Genomic DNA, 23,177 nt, shown 5'->3' with positions numbered 1-23,177 from the left:
AGCCATGGGAACAGGCACAGCCTCTCCAGGGCACCCCAGCCACACTGCAGACATGATCCGGGGCCCCTTTGCTCCCCAGCTCAGGGTGGGAGGTGGGCGAAGGGCAATCAAGTCTCCATTGACTCAAGGAGCTCCATTGACTCAAGTCTCCAAGGACTCAAAGGGGGTCAAAGTCCCATTGCCAGTTAAAGGCTGCTCTTGGACATTGCCATGAGTCACAGCCATGTGGGAACTACCAGACTGGYACAGGAAATCTTTGGGGAGGGGCTGCTGAGTCAGTCCTGCCCCTRTCACCCTTCCCTGGGCATGCATACCACCTGCCATCAGCCATTCTGCAGCCCCTGCTCTGGGAGGGGACCCTGCAACAGCAGGCMCTGGAGACCAGCTCCAGGGCTGGTGCATCCCATGCTGCTGAGCCCACGTGTGTCCCCCACGGCACTGATCCACGCCCAGCCCTCTTGCTATGGGGTCAGAGTCCAGCCCCAGCACTGGGGTGGGGACTTCTGGCACCTGCATCGTGGTGGCCACGTCCTCAAACCTACTCACCCCAGCCTGGGGGTTAGTCACCCTCGCTGCAAGCCTGGGAGGGGCAGGGACAGGGGCAGAAAGGGAGTGGGGCTGTGGGTGAGATGGTGGGAGTGGACAGGGGCTGCACCTCGCCCGGGTGACWTGGTGGCAGGGGACAGGTGGCAGCTGGGGGTGAGCCGTACTCACGATGGCGGCACAGAGCGGGTGGAAGGCGTAGGTCCCGCAGGCGTAGAGGTGGGTGCTGTTGAGCCGCTGCAGGAACCGCACGTGGTTGAAGCACTCGGTCTGCGTTGGGGGAGCACAGGCGTTACAAACTGGGAAAYGTGGGGGCAGCCCCTCCCCGGTACCCACCCAGCAGCTCTACCTTGTTGTCTTTGCCCTTCTGCAGGCAATCCATCTGCTTCTCTGGAGAGGCTTCCCAGTGGATCTGCAAGGGAAAGAGAGACTGCTACTGCATGACCCCATCACTGCATGGTGCCCCTGTCACTGCAAGCTCCAGCTTTTGTCAGAGCCATCAGATGTAACAAAATCCTTATTTAGGGAGGGTAGTTGCTCAGAGCACAGAATGGCACCCTGCACACATCCTATCAGCCTGTGGTGAGAGTGGTCCCACACCCCAACCTGTGGGCAGACATCCCAGATCACTGCAAGGCCCTGGAGGATTTTGGGGTGTCCTTCCCTGTGGGAGCCAAGAAGTGCGATTCTCCCCCACCCCTCGTTCAGCTGGGGTGTCCCTGAAGCAGGCAGCTCAGAGCTTTGGGGATGTCTCCCATCACTATCCCCATGCTGTCTGGCTGGGGAGAAAGGTGTCCACAGAGGACCTGGTGACAGACCTGGAGACATCACCTCCAGGCAAGACCTGAGATGGCGAGCGGGAAGTTGAGCAGGGACAGAGTGGCCACAGTTAGGGTGGGCATTGGGCAGCATGGGACAGGAGAGGACAACCAGCTGGTGGCAGGCAGAGGCCGGGCTCACCGTGCGGTGGGAGCCGTCAGCCACGTCACTGGAGTTGAGGGCGAAGATGGCTCCCCTGGCGCCCACGTAGAGGATGCCCCGGTCGTCCTCCAGCAGCAGGGTGCTGTAGTTGAGGGTGTGCGCGCTGAAACRCCGGACTGCTGACAGCTCTGCAAARGGAACAGGGGGCTGAGAGGGACCCCGGGGCAGGCACAGTGTGAGCCACTGGGGAAAGACAAGAGAACGGAGCTGGAAGTGCTGGGATGRCACTCACTGAGGTTATCAGGCAGACAGTGCCGGGTGCCAGCAGTTACAGCAGGAGGAAAGGAAGGGAGGAGGTTCGGTAGAAGGAAAAAGGCACTAATTGGGCTCAGGCTCACAGAGGAGATTTCTCTCTGCTAATTAAAGCACAGCTCTGGGGTGGGAACTGCAATGACCATGCTGGCAATGGGCCTGCCTCGGTGTTTAGGGAACTGCTGAAGAAAGGAGAAACATGCAGGCAGTGACCCTGGCTCTGCACTGAGCCCAGCCAGCCCAAAGGGAAGGATAAAAAAACCTGAACCAAAACTAGCATGCAAAGGGAGCAATTCTGCAGCGAGGCTGAGTGCTCCTGCCCACCAAGCTGAYAAAACCATCCAATTTGGGGTGCTGAGAAGTTCAAGGTAGGACTCAGCCCTGGCCAGAGGGACCAGCAGGAAGCAAAAATTCTATGAGGCATGGGACTTTGGAGGCAGCTGGAAAATGAATGATTGCCCCCCCTCCCCAGAAAAGAGGCATTGTGCAGAGAGAAAGGGGCACCCCAGCTGCTAATGAAACTCTTCCACCATCGATTGCTGAGTTGAGCCTCACTAATGAGGTCAATGAAGTCATGTGGATACCCAAGGGACGATGACACTGCTGTGCTCACTGACACCACAGAGGCTGGAGGCCAAGAGCCCAGTGGCAATTAGAGAAAATCATGGAAGAAAGCTCCCTGCTGACTATTTGGGCCATAAAATCCCAGCCCAGGTGTGATACCCAGCTCAGGACGGTCTTCAAGGGCTGCCAGGCAGAGCCAGGGGTTGATCAGGGCTGGCTCCCTGCACATCCTCGCCCCCAAGGTTTTTGGAGACATGACTTTGCTGTGCTCCCTTCCTTGTGGTGCCTGGTACCAGACAGCCATGTGGGCTCTGATTTCTGGAGCCCACGGAATCAGAGGTTCCCATGTAGCCACCCTCCCATGCTGAGCCCCCTGCTCCAGGGGGTGGCAAAGACCAGATGCAGTCACAATGCACCAAGGCCAGTGCCAGCAAAACCCCACACCTCACTGCCACCACCAGGACCCATGCCCCCTTACCATCAAAGGTGACTGTTGTCCTGGGGGTGGCATCCAGGTCGGTGGCAGAGCGCCGTGATGGGTAGCCCACGGCTGCCGCTGCCATGAAGAGAGTGGTCAGGAGATGTGCTGGACTTGCGCTCATCTTCCTGCTCTCTCGGCAAGGGCAGCCGCCTCAGCYGCTGCCGCCGGGCCGGCACAGCCAATCCTTGGCACGGGCTCTCCAGCTCTCCGGGACAGGCCTGGCCACCAAASCCTCCTGAAACACAGAGCACTGGGTCAGACTCTCCCGCTGTCCCAGCACCGCACAAGCAAGCAGGCTTGGGAAGGAGCCAGCTGTACGCACGCATGGATGCTTGACCCAGCACGGCCTCAGACCAGGGATGGCTTCGGGGAAAAACAAACTCTCATTTGCTAAAGGGGAAACGAAGGCATGGCACAAGGCATCGAGCCTGCGGCCATCACAGGGCACGGAGGGGAGTTTGAGCAGAGCAGCATCCCCCTGGGTCAGCAGCCATTCTGTCACAGTGGCGTAGTCRCTTGCTGAGCACTCGGGTCAGCTGCTTGGAGGTGCATTTTCCTCCAGGTCTTCTCTGGGCTCATTCCTCCTTCACTCCCAGCCYTTTACTCCTGTAGATCACCCTGACTGTAGGATATGTTTCAGCAGAGCCAGCTGATCCCCCATTGCATTTCACACTCAAAAAGCAGGCACATTGTCCCTCAAAAGCAGGGAAGGAGGCATGGGGTCAGCCCTTCTGTTGGGTCTCTTGGCACACTGGGGTACCCCGCTCCCCAGAGTGGCTGCAGCAGGAATGGCAGCAGTGGGGGTCTTGGGAGGCCCAAGGTCTCCTCTCCTTCCCAAAAGACCAGCTGACCATGTCTTGCCATGCAAGATACTTGTCACACTTTTGCCCCTCATGAAATGAGACTCCTGAGCACTGAGGCATTTGGAAGGATGCTTCAGGCATGCAGCAACACAAGGTGAAGGAAAATCCATACAGGAACTGCTTGTCATCTTCATCAAGTCTTTTCAAGCAGAAATAATTTTCCCCTGTGTTTTTCCACAAGATTTCAGTTTCACTTTCATCCCAAGCTGCCTCAAAGCTCAGCATTCACTTTGGCTCTCACTTTCATGCATTCAATCCCTCACAAATAACCCCCCAGCTGTCCCAGCTGCACTGAGCAAAGTCACCAGTTTATCCTACAAGCATTAAGGAGGAAAAAGATGATGGTATCTCTGAGCCAGAGAGCTCCCCATAAGAAACCAGCACCTATATATTTCCTTATAAATATATATATGTATTTATAAAAAMCAAATGCCTGACCCTGTAGAGAAGCTGCTCAAACATGCTCACTGTAGATGATTTCCCTGAAGCAAATACTTTGTCGGGTCCCAGGAAGAGGGCAGGTAAAACCAAAGTGAAAAAGGCTTTGGGGATAAAAAGGAGAAGTGAGGGGCYGGATGTGGATTCAGCCATGGTTCTGGAGCTTGCATGAAAGTGCTGGTTCCTCCAAGGGGTTTTAGACACACACCTCACACCTGCACTGGCTGCTGCCCCAGAGCATTCCGGGAATGGGGCAGATGGGAGGTGTTTCTCCCTGCTGCCTCACTGTCCCCCAGGCTCCAGAGCAGCACAGAGCACACAAAGAGCATCCACCAGCCCCGGGTGCAGGCAGGGTGCTGCGTGCAGGGCTGAGCTCCTTGTGGAGCAGATCCCAGAGCAGGCTCCCTCCATGTCACTCCTGTTTCCAGGACGAGCCCGGTACAGATTGAGGTTCTGCCCATCAATGATGGGCCTGGCAYAGCCATGCAAGGCAGGTGAGTGCAGATGGAGGTCAACAGGAAAGAAGTTGCTTTGGTGGCATCATGAGTCTAGCATGAGCCAAACCCACCAAGTTTTGGGCAAAGCAAGCAGTGGGGTCACACCTGGAGCACCAAAGCACCCGAGCCAGCTCTACACTGACAGCTTTCCATCCGGCCAGCAGGAGCAGGGTCATTTTAGCAGCTGCAGGGACCCTTTTCCAAGCCTCCATATGGGGACATGAATCTGGAATCACACGTAAGCCACAAGAGCTGCTGCACTTGGGATGTGAAAGCAGWGCAGAGGAGAAACTTCCTTACCACAAGCAAACAACGATCTCTAATAAATGAGTAACMGCCCTCCATGCTGCTGGGCGTCCTCACCTTATCTCCCCATGACAAACAAGCCCTGAACTTTGCCTGCTGCTTGGCTCCTGATGTGCTGGGGACTGGAGCCGAGAGTGCAGCCAGGCAGGGTGGCAGGGATGGTGCTTATCACAGGGCCACCCCAGCTAACATTTAACTATTGTGAGCACCGAGCCAGCACGGGGGAAAACAAAAATAATAAATTAAACTGCGGAATTGTGCAGGGTTCCTGGCTGGGCAGGGGGGAGCAGCCTCCCGTGCTGCCAGGGCTGGGCTCTTCTGCTTTTTCCAGGGAAGCAGCTACACCCTTTTCCAAAGGCTCCTTTGCCTGAGATCAGATGTAACTTTGTCCTAAAGAACATTTAATCAGTTACGCCGTAAGAGCTAGTTAATATTTTACTCAAAAGAGAAGGGCTGTTCCAAGCTTCCCTATTTTTTTGTTTTCTAGTTTTTATTTTTCATACTTAGGGTGGGGGAGAAAAAGCAAAAGGAACTGAAACCATCCTTGGCCTCCCTCAGGTCAATACCCTAGTCTGTAGCCACACCAAACCCCCCTGAAGCCACCATTTCCCCCTTGTCAGGCTGCAAGTTTTAAGCTCAGGGTGAAGCCGAGGGCTCAGACAGGAAACAGAGTAGATCTGGATCTGTGAAACCCATCATTAGGGCTGGGGGCAGATGGATTACACGAGTCCAGCACTTCAATAAGAAATGGAAAAAAGTTGGGAATGGAAACATCACAGTTTTCTCTAAAGRAAGGAAACAAAAAGGGGAGAGGAAGAGGTTGAAAAGCATCAATGAAACCAGGATTTTAGGAGAAAAACTCCCAGAAAAGCCCATCCCATTCCCAGGAGCGAGCTCCCAAGTCCCATGGCGCATCACCTACTTCCCAGCACAGGGGGGCTGACTTAGGACCTGATAATCCAGCCCCAGCTCCCACKCCTGCTAACGACACTGAAGAAGCAGGATGGTGGAGGCAGGACCCAGCACAGGGCTGATGGACACCCTGGGGTGGGCAAAGCTGGGGAGCAGCTGCTCTGCTCACAGTGTGTAACATCCACAGAGCTACAAGCCCACCCTTGTACCACTGGCTATCAGTGCTTCTGCAGGCTTCGGCCGCAGCTCCCAGCATGGAGCCAGRCCCAGGTACTGCCTCTCGCCAGTGGGATGTGTTTGCTGGTCCCTGGGGAAAGCCAGGAAAGCAGTGGGGCAGCAGAGGCGTGCAGGTGTGGGTGAGTGCACAGGGGAGCGAGGTCAGGTCTGACTGGGTTTACTGGGTCACGACGGAAGCTGTGTGAGCATGACTGTGCCGGCCTCAGCCTCCCACCGGCAGCCAGCCCGTACAGCACACCCAAACGGGCTGGCCCAGTCGGCACCTCCTTAAAATCCCCATGACCAGCGTCTCTGGAGGAGCAAAGAGTTTTTGATGAGTGATTTTCACAGTGGCAGGTCTCACYAGCCTGGATCCGGCCAGAGAAACTGGCCAAAGAAACCAGACAGAGCTGGCACACACCTCAACAGCCACCACAGCAGGACATTCCGTGGTGTAGGGGCCCCTTCCCGCTGCCCCATGGTCCTCAAAGTCACAAGGCAGCAGAACCTGGGAGCAAAAGCCGTTTGCAAGCTGCTCTGCAGGGAAGCTGTGCTGTCTGTGGGGCTGGCAAACATGGAGAGACCACAGATGGGGTCTAATGGGCCCCCCACGGGTATTTCCATATCAGCACGGCTAAAAATGATGCCAGCTTTTTAATTTCAGAGGAGCTCAGAAGAAAGAATGGAAGTGGTGGGTGGGAGCAGCATTTCTCCAGCTTACCCTCAGTATCCATTCTGGATGGCAGGACAGATTTGCAGAGTGGGAGAAAACACTTCCCCACCCACCCCTCCCTAACAGCTTGTGGCTGTTCCACCAAGATCTAGTAAAGAAGGAGCAGGCTCCCAGAAAGGCTGCTGGACATTTCTCCTCTCTCATGAGCTGCTTCCCTTGGCATCACAGACTGCTACAAGCAAGCATTGCTGGTTTCCCAGTGGGAGCCAGGGATTTCCAATGRATCTTCTCTGGGTTAAGGAGTTGCAAAACAGCTTTAACAAAACCCCCATCAGAGACTGCATCAGAAGATACCATTTGCACTTTGCTTTTTCATGGTAGCCCAGCCTGGGCACTCAAAACCCCATGCAGAAGATTSTACTCACTAGGGCCAAGGCTGGCACGACCCCAGCAGCCACTCTCATTCCCACTGAGCTGTTCTACCCTCCAGCAGACCCGCTCAAGTTGCCCTCAGGTTCAGCTGAAACAGCCCAACCCATTCCCAGCACGGCAGCRGGGAAAAGCACCTGCCCCAGGGGGTGAGGTGGGGAGAGCTCCCGGCCCCCATACGTGGGAAGAACCAATAAATTATGGGAAAGGAGCCATCCAGGGACGGGAAACAAGCCGAGCCCKGGCCTGGATGCGAGCGCAATGCGTTTTGGGCCCCCCTTCCCTGGAGGCGGCAGATCTTGGGTGGGAAATCCTGCGAGATGTGGGAAGAGGAGCAGGGATGGAGGTTGCCAGGCAACTTTAATTCAGCCCTTGACGAACTTCCAGCACTTCGCTTCTGCTGCAGAGCCCAAGCAGCAAATGATAGAACATCAGATCCACCCCAAGCCCATAGTGTCCATCTGTCCATCCATTTGTTTGAGGAGTTTGCTTCTGGCCTTGTGCCCGGGTTGCCCTGCAAGGACATGAGTCCCCCCGGCAGCATCCCCAAAGGCCAGCCCCAAACAAGCCCCGGTTCCCAGCACAGATTTGTAGGGGTAGGATTTGACCCATGGGACTGGGCTGGCGCTGCTGCACAGATATTTCTCAACCAGACAGGATTTTTGTCAACAGCACAAGAAAAAAAATGCAAACTTGCCAAAAGCCCTCCGGGAAGAGGGGACCCGTGCTGGGTCAGGGAGAGAAGGAGCACAGTGACCTCCTGGGAGCCCCTCCCTGGGTTTATTTTAGTTGCTTTCTTTAAACAAAACCATGCTTGACCCTGAGGTGCTTCAGCAGACACACACTAGAGCTTCCGCTGTTCAGGAAGCAGATGTACTTCTCCTTTWCCCAAATTTGGGATTTGGGCACAGAGGAGGGGGGGAAGAGCTGCAACATCAGCTTCTCTCAGAGAGTATCCTGCCCTGCTCCCGACGCAAAGCCCCCACGCAGAGCACAGCCATCGTGGAGCCAGGGAGGCGGGCAGCAGGCTCCAGCAGGCCATGGGAACAGGCTCCAAATTCCCACAGCACAGCCCCCAGTAGAACCAGCAGAGCCCAGAACATCCAGCAGAGGAGAGCACCCAGCTCTGGTCCCAGWAACGTCACGGTGGGGAGGAGACACATGAGGTAGCAAAGTGATGGATGGGAGAGCAAGCGGGGACAGTCAGGGATGTGGGCCAGTTTAAGGGGCACCAGTGCTGGAGGGAGCCAAACATCACTGAAAAGGCAAGCTGAGCAGTCAGCCATAAAAYCAACAACAGCCCAATTTCCGACAGATTTGCCATCCCAGCACCACGCCTTTATCACCCTCCCCCTGCTGCATTTCTCTGGGGGATGCTGCTCACCCCACAAGGGGCAGGGAAACACGATGTCCCCCCTGCACGGCTGCAGGGATCAGGGTGTGTTAGCTTCTCCCAAGCTCCCTCTTTTCACTAATCTCACAAGAACTCGTTCCTCTCCTCCATCAGGTCGGGTCTGACGAGGAGCAGGAGGTTCAAAGGGGCTTCCAGGCAGCAACGGAGCTCAGTGCCAAGTCCTCGTGAGAGCCCTCCAGCCATTCCCATCCAAACCCACCCAAAAAAGTCCGACTGAGAAAATAAGGAGAGCTGCTCTGCCCTGTGCCATGGCTGCCAGGCACAGGGCATGTCTGCTCCAGCTGCTCCTGACACGACACAAGCAGACAGCAAGAGCACAGTGCCCAGGACAGCAGAACAGAGCACCCCTTCGCTGCCCACCCTAATGGAAAAACCAGCAACACTGTCTGTCAGTTGAAACAGCTCCTTGCCTGGCTCGAGCCTGATGCAGAGCTGGCCTGGAAGGGTGCAAGGAGGGGAGGCTGAAGGGCAAACTTTTGGTCCAGCTCAGTGGTTGAACCAAGAGCACCAAAGGGTGCCATGGCCAGCCCAGACTCACAATCCCTGGAGAGAGCAGCAAAACTCCCCTCACAGGAGCAATTGCTCATGTGCTCGAGGCATTTGTTCTTGCCTGAAAGCAGTGAGGGCACGGTCCTGATGGCTCTTCTCTCTCACACAGCACGTATCTCCCCTTTGGAAACACCACRGCAGCAGCCCTGTGTTGACCCCACAGCCTGGGAGCACCTGAGAGTACTGCAGGGAGTCATGCAACAGCCGGGAAGTGAAACCGGATGGTGCCGAGACTCCGTGGCCTCACGCTGACTTCACTCGCACGCCTCCAGCCCGGGACACGGGGGAGGCAGAGCGCAGCCACCCAGCCCTGGGATGTGGGGTGCAGATCCCTGGGGCTCCCACATCCTCCCTTATGGGGAACAGGCAGGCTCCGTGCCAGMAACATCACCTCCAAACCCCAACATGTTCCATCCTTTCCTCATTTGCAGCACGACAAGCTTCACTGCTGGCCGGCAGCCCCTCGGCAGCCCGAACAAACGAGCAGACAGACAGCCCTCCACATCACAGCAAATTCTCCCAGCAAGGGGGCGTCTGCATCCAAGTGGCTCAGCACTGGATGTGATCTGCAATTCAGCCTTCAAAGGCTTTGTGGCTGAAGCACATTGTCTCCTCGGCAGAAGCAGCAAAATAGTTGTAGAATTAAATTCCCAGGAACAATTAGGAAGGAAAAGAAAAAAAATCCCAACCTTAAGTGTAAAAGGACATCTCAAAGCCAGCAGATTTCAGGGCTTTTAAAAGCATCCGAATCCATTTGCCCGTCCCTGTGGCTGCACTATGTTTCATTTCACTGGGCTCATACAATGCAAGACACGGAATTAACTCGGGTGTTTGTTTAAAGCCGGTTTGTCTTCCAGTTKTTTTCCAAAGCCAGGTTTGAGTTTCAAAGATGTTTCTTGGCAATGCCTGGGGTTCCCACCGTCGGGGCAGTGCAGAGCTTTCCCGAGGGGAAACAGAGGCTCAGAAATCACACGCAACCTGGGGTMCCCTTGGAAGCGGGGGCAAGAAGTGGAGCACAACCCAACTTGTCTGGAATGAACACGGGGCTTTCTGCTGCAAGCCTGTTGCTCTCCCTTTTATTTATTCCAAAGATAAACTGTTTTCTTTTCCAAAGTCCAGCAAAACCAGATGACGGGAGCAGTTTTAGGGATTCCAGTTTCAACAACATCTTCTTGTTTCCTTTGCTTTCCCTTGAACAGACTTTCAATTTGGGATGAAACCAAATTTTGATATTCARCTTTGCATTCAAAACTGCACAGCACAAAGCATCTGGCCTTTCCCAGAGCTGTTTGCATACCACCAGCTTTGCTGCCCCAAAATCAGATCCCCACATTATTTACATGGGCTGGGCTTTGTAACAGGCAAACAGTCACCCTCCACCAGGTAACGGAGGTGGGATTGTACCTGGAGGGAGCTTTTAAGCAAAAGCAGAACTCAGAGCACACCCTGAATTGCGCAGCTGCATCCTGGTCCCCTACACCAGTGCCTGAAACCCTCAGCCTCCTCCAAATGCAGAGCTCAGGCCCCAGGAGGAAGGAGGGGGTGGCTTTGGTGATGACCTTGCTACGGCAAAGCCCTCATGCTCGTAAATCACGAGGAGCTGGTGGCACAGCCAGCCAGGGAAGGATGGAGATGGCAGCATTTGCTCCTGAAGCATCAGCCCTGTAGGAGCTCTCAGCTCCCAACACAAACAGGCGCCCACCCAGTACCACGTCACGGAGGCCTTTGCAGTGGGGGTACGTAAAAAAGTCTGAGGGGATCACCACTCCTCCCAGAGAGGCAGCRGGTCCCCAGGACAGGCTCCCCCCTCGTAAAACCACCCATCACATGAGCTGCTTCCCAACAAGTCTCGTCAAGATGCCAAGCAGAGCCGGCGGGCAAGTGCAGGGAAATTCCCCACACGCGGCCAGGCGAGGCTGGCACTGTCCCCACCGCTGCCCTCCTGCACAGGGTGCCAGCAGAGCCCCCTCACCAGCCTTGCTAAGCTCACCTGGATGCTTTTTCCTGGCACATGACCTGGCAGATTTGCTGAATAAACCTCCCAGCTCCAGCAAACCCACTGCATTCCTGGTGGGTAAAGTGGTGAAAGGTTCAAATAGATGTTGGAAAAAGCAGGGGGGGAGAACAAAGCCTCATCTGCAGGAACTGAAAGGGTGGTTGGGGTTTCAGGGTTTTTTCCCCTCAGGTTGCAACACAAAAACAAAGTCCTGATAGGGATCTCTCCTGCTGGGGGGTAGCTCCCTGCCCCTCATCCCTCTGGGCAGAGCGAGCCTGGCCAAACCGAGATGAAGCACAGACCTGTCCTGCAGGGCATGAACGCAGCATCTGCGGCTGCCACGGTCATCCCGCCCAGGTTCGGGGYTCGGATGGGGGTGTCCCAGCCTGTGCCTGCCGCAGAAGGAGGCAAAGCACTCGGAGCACGCAGTGGCAGGCCAACTAGCACCAAAAATGCCGCTGTTGTTATTAATAATTTCCCTGCATCTGAGCAAAACTGCACTCCTCATCCATTTTGGGAAGCCTCTTTGTCTTTGGAGACTGTTTTTCTTGGCACCCGAAGAGCCTTTTCATGGTTCCTCCTCCCACTTCRTGCTCTCAGTTTTAAAGGCCGGGCACAAGTCACAGGCCCACCTGGGCACTGATGGAGAGACAAAGAGAGCCCCAAATACCCGTGCTGCAGGTACCTTCTACCTTTGGATTGGTACGAAAGAAGATGCAGAGAAGCCCCCAGCRCACAAGCAGGTCTGCTTTACCTGGGGGGCATCTGCAGACCCACAGCAATGCATCTCAAGGAGACGAATCTAAACGAGTCAAGGCTCAGACAAGCCACATTCCATGACCACCCCCTGATTTCCAAAGGAAAGGAGAGGGGGGCAGGGATTKCACTGCACCACCCGCATCGGTTTAGTACCTCATCCCAGCTGACCCCAGGTAATGCTCAGCCTCCCCACACACCCCCAGCAGTCCTCATCCCTGCAGACCCTGATCCCCGCATCCTGCTGGGGAAGGAAAGAGCTGTATCCAGCCCTCATGTCAAGGGCTGGTGCCGTCTGTCTGCAACTCCTACCATCGCGTTCCCTCACACCCCCAGCATGTTCCTCCATCACTCCAACCCAGGTCCCCCAGTCCCACCTCACCCCATACCCCAGACCTGTCCCCAAAGAAAGCTCCTGCACTGCCACCAGATTCAGCATATCCCACCTCCCCTCCTGCTCATCATCCCCAAATCCTGACCTACATCAGACCTACCCTGAACCCCTCTCCATCCTGCCTCCCTCTTGTTTCCTCCAACACATTATTACCTGGACTTCATCCACAGCAGGTCAGAGCCCTGCTCCTCTTTCTCTGGACCCTTCCTGTGCGTGCAGCACCCACACCCAGCACCCCAGATCCTGCCTGTGGACTCGGCACCCGGATCCAGCACCCGGATCCAGCACCCGGGCACACAGAACCAGCATTCCCAATCCTGCTTGTGGACCCTGACCAAGACTCGGCACTCCAGATCCAACAGCCCCAACCCTGCCTGTGGATTAAGCACCAGCACCCCGATCCTGCCTGCGGACTCAGCCTGGGATCCAGCACCCAAAGCCTTGCCTGCAGACCCAGACCCGACCCGGAGCCAGCACCTCAGGCCCAACTAAGCGATTCAACACCGGCACCCAGCACGGCAGATCCTGCCCGTGGGCTCAGCCCCAGCCGTRTGCGCGCAGCACCCGCACCCAGCCGCCCGATCCAGCGTCCCGGATCCTGCTGCAGGCGCGGCGCCCAAACCCAGCACCCCCCTGGCCTGCGGACCCGCACCCGCACCGGCTGGGCTGGCGCTGCTCGCGTCCCCTCGGTACTTGCCTGGTTGCGGTGCGGAGCGGTGCGGGGGCGCAGCAGGTGCGGGCGGCGCGGGCGGCACGGCAGGATAGGGTAGGGTAGGGCACGGCACGGCTCGGATCGGCTCGGCCCCGTTCGGCGCTCCGGGGCTCAGCTCGGCTCGGCTCCGCTCGGCAGCGCAGTCCCGGCTGTGCGCGGCCGCCCGTGCCGGACCGAGCCCCGCCGAGCCCCGCACCGCCCCCTGCCGGCAGCGCCGAGTGCGGRGAGCGCCGGCTGSGGCCGCGAGGAGGAGGWGGARGAGGAGGAGGAGGAGSAGGGGAGCGGAGCGGGGCCGCCCCTGGCCGCGCTGCGCGGAAGCAGGTGGCAGCATGTCCCAAGGCACAGTCCCGCACGCAGGGTCGGGATGCTGCCGTGCAGCCCCCGCTCTGCCTCCGGAGCGTGGGGTGGGCCGGGGGCTCACTCAACGCGGGTTTGGGTGATGCAGTCTCCAAAAAGCCCGTGTGGACGCCCTTTGCAAAGTCAGGGAGGCAAAGGACTGGTATCGTGGACTTGGGACTGTGAAGAAGCACGACTGAACATGGATGAGCGTCATCCTCTGCCAACACAGCAAGCACACGCTGCGGGTAACATCGTGCTACAGTCGCCCGTCAGAGCCACCAGTGTCAGCACGGCACAGACCCCAGCCAGTGCCATGGTGCAGATAAAGTTTCTTGCTCCCCAAAATCCCCTCAGCATCCTGCACTGCATGCCTGAGGCACCGTGCCCCATCTTCTCTCTGTTCTCAGCACATATCTCGCCATTCACATGGCGGAAGGTCGTTTGGAAACACAGACAGGTAATGGTTTCTCTGGGGCCCTGTGTGGAGCCTTTTTATCCTGGGTGGCCTCTGCAGCTCCTCCCCATGTGCAGGAGCTGCCAGGTCCGGGCCTGTGTTTGCTCTGCTTTCGTAAGCTCCCAGCACCTGGCCAAGCCTCCCTYCTCACCCCTCTCAGCAGCAGCCTCCTGAAAGCCAAACTCTGAGCCAACGCGGTGTGTAATCAGCAGGTTGGATCTAGGGCAGTTGGAAATCAGCTGGAGCAGGATGGGGAAATGCTGTACCTGCGTGTGCTGGATTACTCGGGGCTGGCAGGGTGGCCGGCTGCTGCCAGCCTACAGAGAGAGCCGTGTGGTGCCCAGTCCCAGTGCCACCACCTTTGGATGCCAGCTCATCCCCTCCGCTCCACACCAACCCCTCCAACYCCAGGAAAGGGACAAAGGCCACCCCAACCCTACACCCTGCAGACCTGGAGCCAGACACACAGCAGCGCATGGGGTTGAGCAAGTTGTGCTGAAGCTGCTGAGCATTGTCTGATGATGAGGGCCAGCCCCAGCTGAACTTCCACCACCTTCTGGACATTTAGGGTCAGTAAAGGCGGCAGGGCTGGGGGTTTCCAAGGGTAGTCTGACTAACGCCATTCTCAAGGCCTCTGACTGCCAGGATCCTGCCTCCTACAAATACTGTGGGTGGGAGGGAGGGTGGCAGAAGTTTGAATCCCCCCAGTCCTCACCCACTGATGGGTCTCAGCTGAGAAGGGACCCATCTGGGTGCTCCTGAAGACAGGTGACTCTGTCACCCTTGCACACACTCACCAAGAAGCCACCATTCCCTCTTGCAGCATGATATCCCAAGACCCATTCCATGTCCCCACTCTCAGAGCAGGAACGCTGCCCACCTCCTCAAGCATTCCCTGCCTTCCCACCCTCACCTCCTGCATGSTCCAGAGGCTAATTACCATTTCCTYCTGTCCCTGGGCAAAACCCCAGCRTCTYCTCCATGCCTCTCTTTGCCTCGCCTCTCTGCCCACCCTGCAGAAGTGGGATGCCCACGCACTGGGAGCCAGGCAGGGTGGTGAGGCAGGGATGCTCTTGGCCATCCTGTCTTACCCAGGGGTGGGGGTTTGGGTGCTGCAAGGCAGCCAGTCCTGCATATCCTCTCCAAACCCCATTCCCTACCTTAGCAGAGGCACAGCTGGATGTTGTGGGGCCAGTTATGGGGAGAACTGGTCCATGAGCAGTGGGAACGTGGTGCCAGGGCTGAGACAGGGCTGCCCAAGGCTCCCCCTTACCCAGGGCACTGTGCCCGTCCCATCCTGCAACAGCTCTCCCTGCCTCCCACATGGCTGGAAGCCGAACCCAGCACAAATTGGAGCTTCGTTAGCTGCTGGCCTTGCAGTAGGATAATTAGTACGTGAGTGCAGAGCAAGCCGAGCCTGGCGCGACCAGCACTGCGCTTTTACAGGCCCGAGCTTGCGAGGCTTTAATTAATTAACACGAGTCATTGGCAGCTGGAAACAGATCTATTTTCAGAGCTTTGCCTGCTCTGCTGTCCCCATGAGATTAACTGAAGGAATTTAGGGCTCCAGGAGGTTGAAGGCCAGGGCCTTCCTCTTCTTTGCATGGCTTTCCCAAGAGTCAGAGAGGGTTCCAGGCAGCAGGAGCCCAAACAAACCCAACCCTGTCCYGCACTTCCATTCCTCTTACCCACAGATCTCTTCTGCCAAGTGGGGAGGTCTGGCTCCTGCTTCAAACTAGCCAAGAGCCAGGAAGGTGCTGGAAGGGGAATTTCCTATTGGGGCAGCTCTAGAATCACAGAATCATTAAGGTTGGAAGCTGTCTCCAAAATCATTGAGTCCAACCTTTGACCAAACAACACCTGGTTAAAARAACCACAGCACTGAGTGCCATGTTCAGTTGTTTCTTGAATACCTCTGGGGATGGCGACCCCACCACTTCCCTCATCAGTCCATTCCAATACTTGACCACATTTATAGGGAATAAACTTTTCATAACGTCCAGTTTGAACCTCCCCTGTGTAGCTTGAGGCCATTTCCTCCTGTCCTATCATTTGCTACTTGGGAGAAGAGGCTGGCCCTCACCTGGCTACAGCCTCCTTTCAGGCACTTGTAGAGAGCAATAAGGTCTCCCCAGAACCTCCTTTTCTGCAGGTTAAACAGCCCCAGCTCCATCAGCTGCTCCTCACAGGACTTAAAGCCCTACAACCCCTGCCCTGGCCCAGGGGACAGCCCAGAGCAGGGGACCTTTTGAGTCATGACACGGTGCCTTGGGAAACCTCCCTCAATGCAAGGTTTTATCCTAAATGCTCWCTCCCTGTTGCTCCAAACAGCCTTTAGGAAAAGGAAATGCTTTCGTGCCCTCATCACCAGCCCAGAGACTGGTTACTGTTTAATTTCTTCTTGTTGTCACTTGAACACYGTGTCCCACAGAGAGGGAACCGGGCAGAGCTGGCTCTTTCTGTCACAGTGCCGTYCATACACTGCTCAGCACTGCCCAGCACTGCTCCAGCCGGTGGCAAAACCAGGCAGATGCCGATGCTCACCCGGCATTTTTGGGTTCACCTGCCTCTGCCACACAATTCTACCCATGGCAGCAGGCAGAAGTACCCACAAACAGCCCCTTCCACCCCTCRGATGCCAGGGAGCCAGGGCAGAGCTGTGGCAGCTCTCATGTTTCACTTGGCACCACACGCCCATCCCAGCCGGCATCCCAAATGATGCGAGGAATTATAACAGGGCCACGACACCGTGAAATATTGATGGGATTAGCGCGGATCAGCTCTCCCAGCACACATGCTGCGCTCACCCCGAGCCGGGGAGACGGCGACCTGCGCGCACTCAGGTTGCAGCTGAACGCTGCCGGCTGCTCCCTGCCAGGGACAGCTTCCCCAGCCACCGCCAGCCCGCAGCCTTCCTGGAGGGACATGGGGACCCCGTCAGAGCATGCAACRATATGATTTAGGGTGCTTAATGCCTGACATTGCTCTGCCTCGAGTGCCTCGAGCCATTGTCGGGCTTGGTTGTAGCTCAGCACCCATTGTCACCCTGGACCCCAAGGGACCCTCACCCTGCCTGCAGTCCCAAAATGTGCCAGGCCCCAGGCTCCAGCAATCTTGCCCTCTCTCAGGTTTATCCTGCACAGCCAAGACTTTAGTGGATGTCCCTGCGCTGGGGTGTCCAGGATGTGACAGGAAACCCCCACTGCTGAATGTTCCCTCTCCAGCTACTGGGAACAGTTTGGTCAGACAGAGGATTTCACTGCAGATCATGGAGGTGTAAATACRAACAACTTAGCAGGATCAAATAGCAGCCAGGATTAAATTAAAAATACACTGGCGGGGTGCACACCAKGGGAGCAGCATGTCACAAAGGACTCAGTTTTGGAGTTGCAACACTAACAGGGTGTCAGTGCCCATCAAATCCATGGGGTTGACCAGGATCCCCAGCCTTTGATAGGAAATTGCAGTACCTGCAGCCTGCCTTTCCTTTCCCCCAAGTAAGAAAAGTGAGATAAAACTCCAGATCTGGGATTTGGTTTGCCAGCCTCTGCAGCCCGAGAAGCAGCAGGCATCCGATTGTTTCAAGCTCCTCTCCAGACTGGTTTGAAAGTCAGCTGGGAGTTACAAAATCACGGTGCTCCAGCAGCTGGGGTTTTATGAAACCCACAAAGGAGTTGTGAAACTCAGGCTAAGGCTGTGCCAGCCCACATCGTGGCGTGARGCATGTTATAAAGTCAAAACCACCAGCGGAAAAACGGGTACTTTCCCCTTTCAACATGAGAAAGCAACAAGGAAATCAGCCTTTTCTCCAGGCCCCTCCATCCCTCAACTACTCTGCATTGCTGCTTTACCTGCCTCCATGGACAAAAAAAGCGCCCAGTGGGGAGCACGCCAGCCCCACACCACGGGGTCAGTCTCACTGCCTCAGCACCCAYCATCTCATCAGCCCCCTTTGTCCCCCGCAGCAGCAGCCTGCCCAGATTCCAGGCCAGCAGAGCTGAGTGAAGCAGAAGGGCAGAAAAGACCCAGTGGTGTTGCCTGGACTCTGACAGCAGCACTTRGGGCTTCCCAGCAGCTGAGTACACACTCACCAGGCTTGGCTTTGTTTCTTGAGAGTGTTACAGACTCGTCAAGCCAAGCGTGATGCTCCACCGATTAGCCCCCGGGAAAAGAAAATATTCCAATGGGCACAGAGCATGAAAGGCTTGGTAGCCTCTTCCCTTCAAATCATTGAGCAAACTYTCCAAACCACTGTTTCTTCAGGCTGAGAGCCAGCAGGGAAAATTACAATTGCAGAAGAATTTGTCTGAGAAAGTTATAAAGAGATGGAAAAAGGCAGGGGCAGACCAGAAGAGCCAGCCCGTGCTGCAGCCTCTCCAGCCCAAGGCTCAGCTTCAGGGAGGGACGGGACTTTTTCCCCCCCCAGTGAAGCACAGAGTGGCTGCCTCGACTTCCTGCAAGATCAGATGCTGCATTTCTCCTCCCACAAATGTTCGGCAGTGGAAATTGGGATGTTTTGCCCAAGGCCATTTGTTGATGAAGGCTGCCAGGTGCCGGCAGCCCCAGCCGCAGAGCCAAGCACMGTGCCAGGGCAGATTTTCTCAAGGGAGAAGCAGCTGAGTCACAGCAGCCTGCGATCCGTTCCCACAAGCCCGGCTGCAAGAGACGCACGGGAGTTCACGGAGGACAGGCGCTCACACAGGGATCTGGCAGCTCTGCTYCGCTTGTCTGCAAACCTCTCTGAGCCAGCGGAAARCATCTCCTGGCTCAGGATCTGTCGGCAGCGTGCCCTCGGGGAAGGGCTGGTGAGACTGCGGGAGGGCAGGGTCCTGACCTGCCTCTCAACCAGGCAGAGCTGCTTTGGGATGTTCCTGCAGCAGGGAGGGGAGCGCCAGCAGTCACAGGGAAACCCTTTAGAGGATGGARTTGTGGGGCTCGGTGTGGGGTCTTGTCCCAGCTCTGGGGCAGGAGCAGGGCACAGGGGGCTGCAGGCAGAGGCAGAGCTCCAGGAGAGGTGACTGGCTGGGCAGGACATCAGCAATCCCTCCGCCCATCTGCAGTCCCAGCTGCTCCCGGTAAAAGTGGGCAGGCTCCAGGCTGGCCGGGGAGCACAGGGGAGTCTCTCTCTCTTTCTGCAGTGGGGCACAGCAGGTCAGGTCCCTGCCACACACTGCCCAGAGCAGCAACACAAATACCTGGGGCTGCATGAGGGCTGGGATAAGACTGGTGGCTTTTAAAAGCTGCCCTTTTGGGTGAGCCAGCCTGCACCCCGCAGAGCTAAAGGCAGGAAGGTGTTATGGTCCCCAGCATCGCCCCTCTGGGCACAGCCACCAGACAGGGTCCGTGTCCCCATGGCTTCACCTTGGGGCTCCCGGTGTCCCTGTGCCCACGCCACCTCTCTCCCAGCCCTGCTTCCTCCAGCCCAATGCTCGGCTGAGCCRTGGGCATCCTGCCCCTCCTTCCCAGGCACCGAACCCCAGCACTGCCATCTCTGCCACCAAAGAAGAAACCCGAGCAGCACAGTAAATAACCCCCACACACACAGCAGAGCACTGGCAAGCAGAGCCCGGCACATCCATCATTCTCACAGTTTTTCTTCAGCTCTGACACTTTGATAGGGGCGAGGGGGTGGGGAAGGAAAGTAGCTTCCAAAATTTATGAGCTAGGATTTAAAAATACAATCTCCCAGAAGCACTGCAAAACCCAGGGATGGCGAAGGCGAATGGCTTAGAAGTTGCCTTTAGAAATGAATGCAAAAGCTGTGCCTGCCTSGGAAAGAGGGATTCGAGAGACCTGCATGGCTGATGTCACAAACCACGTCCCTGGTGGGATCATTTTGCAAGTCACAGCTCTCCGTGCCGTGCATTACAAGTGAAATGAAAGGTGGAGGTAACAAACGATGGGTTAAAATCCCTCCAGCCCAACGCTAATGTCACCCTCAATGCAGACAGGATTTGGACTGTCACCTTCAATTTCCCGGAGTTTCTCCTCTACATCCCTGACCTCCCACTGGTGCATGCAAAGCCAGCCTTCCAGCCCTCTTGGAAACAGATCCCCGTTASGCAAAGGAAAGAGCTTGTAGCTGTAAATTTAGCTGAAAACATCTCTGCCACAGGGAATCATGTATCAAATAATAAAGCCAAACGAATGTCAGGAAGAACAACCACAATATTGGAGTCCTTGGTCTTTACAGATGGACCGTCCCTCAGCAGGGTGCTGCAGAACGAACAGCTGAAAAACGTTACCCAGTCATTAAAAGCATCTAAAAGTAATTTAGCCTGWGTGACAATGATGCTCAAAGCAAGTTGTTTGTCTGCTCAGATAAAATGAGCTATTTCAAGCTTGCCTTTTGTTGTAGCTTTCTTTTAAAGTCAGAAAGGACTGAAAAAACCACTGAGCTGACAGCCTTGCCAGCAGAGCCCTGGCGCTGTGGGGAGCATCACCACGRGCTGCTCTGATCCCCCCTGCCATCRCTGTCCCGTATTCCCTGGAAGGATGCTCAGAATGATCCGGGAAGATGGTGCCCRGGGCCACTGCAGCATCTCTGCTGAKTTACCGTGCCRTTTAGGATGATGGTTTTGCTATGGAAACATCTCACTCCTAACAACAGATCTGTCAGCACGTGTCCCAAAAGCAGACCAGCATTCATTACATGGTGATTTTTGCTTCCCTGTGATGGAGSCCAGAGAGTTACCCTTCCCATGCTTTTCTTTTAAAAAAAAAAAACCCAACAAAAATCCAACAAAACTGAACAACCCGAATATCTGGGCTCACCCATCAGTAGCATGGCATGAGCCCAGGATTCATCTAAAATCTCCTCGTAAGCATATTTTTTGGTGGGCTCTTAGGGCACACAGAGCATTTCAAATGCCCAGTGTTAAATATTTCAGGTGAAACATAACTCTTCTAAGTGCAGCCAGCCTTACTCTGGATCTCCAAGTCAGTGAAATTTCCCAGCAGCCTTCAGGAATTGATTTGCTTCTTGCTGGTACCTTCTCTCTGTGCTGTTCAACTGAGTTAATGTATTCCAAAACCTGATTTTTTTTTTCTCTCCCCCTACATAATCAGATTTTTTGGAGGCTGCAGTGAGATGCCTTACAAGCAGTTTTTATCCTTAGGTGTTTTCTGAGCAGGCTGCATCCATCACGTCCTGGTGCTTTAGCACATCTCTGTATGAACGGTTCATTCAGGAGTCAGCTGAATTCCTTTGATTCATGTTCCTGCATATCCATATAGCTAATTCACCTTTATTAAAAGACTAAAAAAAAAAGGGAGAAAAATAGAAGGGAAGGAGAGGAGCTGTTAGGAAGGGCAGTGTCGAGGCCAGCAGAGCGAGTGCTGGAGGGCCGGGTTAATGAGCTGCGTGGCTGCTGCTGTCCAAGCACCCAGGCTGGCTGGAGCCAGGAGCTGCTGCCCCAGCAGGGCTGACTCAGTCCTTCACTGGGCAGACATGAGCTGCAGGGTCCTGCACCCTCTCTGGAGAGTCCCTATGCTTTGGGGTCCATGGTTAACCTCACTTGCTTGAATCTCCTCCCCGATATTTTCTACAGCAGGGTCCCTGTGTGTGTTCAGCTTGGGCCAAGCCCCCTGCACAGCCCAAGCTGCATCCCTGTGCTTTGGGAAGGAGGTGAAACACGAATATGGAAAAATGGATCTGCCCTCACATCTCACAGGAGCAGCACTCTGTTCACTGCCGTGGGCTGGACAAGGACACTGCCCCCCCTCGCCTGTGCCAGCAAGGGCACTGCGCTGTGCCCTGGCAAGGACACTTCCAAGGAGAGGGAGCAGGGATTTGAGAGACATTCATCACGATCATTTATTCCTGTCATTTCTGACCCTCAGGGTAGGAAGAACATCAGAGCACTGCAGGCACAAAACAACAAGCTTTGTAGGTCATATCAGCGTGTAAAGTGCCATTAGGAACCACAGCACGAAGCATGAATAATACTTCCTTTATTCCATCATATACCTCAACGCCCTTTAAATAAATGCAAATGGGTTTTTGTGGACGAGGTTTGTACGAGACGCCTGCTCAAGGCCACGGGGCTGAAATGGAGCTGGAGCAGTAATTTTGGTCTCTTCCACTGTGACAAGTCAGAGTGTCTGCAGCACTGTCTCATGGTGACAGTCCAAGCCAAGCCAGGCAAAAGAACCAGGAGAACACTGTAAATCTTTCTYGCAYAGATTTATGCTCTGCCCATTAAACYAGAACCACAAAACACATGTCCTTCCAYGCTACCCTCCTCTCTCTGAAGGACACCAGAGCAGGAAAAAACTTTGAAGGACTCCAAGCCTGCAAAGGGACCTTCAAGATCCAATCGCATCATTTCTGAAAAACCACCACCAGTCAACCTCGACGGCTTAAATCCTGAAATCCTTTCAGCAAATAATGACCTCGATTGCTAAAAAATGATCAGATAACGCAAAGGCAGAGAGAGATGCGCAGTGACTCATCGCCCCCCAAGCAATTGAACTCCCTTTGGTCTCAGCCGGAGCGGGGTGAGGTTGCCCCCAAGAGGCAAATCTGACACAGCAAGTAGAGAGGGAAAATGCTGAATTGTGCTCTAGAGGTATCACGTGGGAAAGATCTTTTTTTAAAAAATATCCTCATCTGCTCTTATTTGTACTTCTCCCTAGCTGCAWACAGCAATGGATGGGGTGGGAGGGGAGAGGAAGGAGGTCAGCTCTGGCATGTGGTTGGCTGTGTTCTGCTGGAGCTCCTGAACCACACAACTCGTTTGCCTAGTCTCACTCACAGGGTCATTATAAAGATCAAAAAATGTCACTGAGTTTTCTTCAGCCAAATGAAACATTTGATCCCATACACCTCGCTAGGCTCCTTCGGAGCACGGGCTGGCACCACCTTCAACAACAACTTCTGCCTCGGGAGCGGAAGGAGAGATGCGATGGTGGACACGACTGACAGTTTGGAAACCGTGAGATGACACGACATGAAATCCCTCAGCTGTTCACATAAAGCATACAGGCGGTAACACCACACTGGACCAAATCCTAGCACCTTGCAGGGGCTGAAGGAACAGGGCAGACATCTGGGATMTCTTCCCAGCACATGCTCCACCCTCCAGGGATCAGCAGCCTGAAGCTTTCTCAGCCAGGAAGAGCTGCTTTCATTTCATAGACCCCCCGCTGCATTTTTCTGCCGCAAAATGCTCTTTGAACCTCTAAGCTTTTAGCATCCACAACATCCTGAGGCAAGCAGATCCCCAGCTCCTGCCTCTTTTTGTTTGCTTTGAGCTTTCCTGCTCATAAAAGAACTATGGAGTCTGAAGCCATATTACAGAGCGCCACTGAATGGCTTCTCCTCATTTGCCCTTTTTCAGGCCGTTTGATTGTTGAGCTCTCCATCCTCCTTTCCAGCTATTTCAGAGAGACGCAGCCGACTCAGGG

The 23,177-nt window shown here is 55.3% G+C and overlaps 1 protein-coding gene across 1 annotated transcript in view; it reads right to left on the bottom strand.

Annotated features, from left to right (window-relative positions):
- Positions 1–23,177, bottom strand: part of SEMA4G (semaphorin 4G) — a 29,987-nt gene that overhangs the window by 5,708 nt on the left and 1,102 nt on the right. The window contains exons 3-6 of the mRNA XM_057379908.1: positions 2,819–3,056; positions 1,504–1,652; positions 893–955; positions 715–813 (exon numbers count right to left, since the gene is read on the bottom strand). Of these exons, the coding sequence (XP_057235891.1) occupies positions 715–813; positions 893–955; positions 1,504–1,652; positions 2,819–2,942 (435 nt within the window). The 5' untranslated portion in view covers positions 2,943–3,056. The remainder of the gene's footprint in view (positions 1–714; positions 814–892; positions 956–1,503; positions 1,653–2,818; positions 3,057–23,177) is intronic.

The sequence above is a fragment of the Malurus melanocephalus genome, unplaced genomic scaffold, assembly GCF_030028575.1.
Source record: "Malurus melanocephalus ecotype Western Australia unplaced genomic scaffold, MMel_1.1 scaffold_12, whole genome shotgun sequence".
In the NCBI taxonomy this organism is placed as follows: Eukaryota; Metazoa; Chordata; class Aves; order Passeriformes; family Maluridae; genus Malurus; species Malurus melanocephalus.
This window is presented reverse-complemented; position numbering and strand designations above follow the sequence as displayed.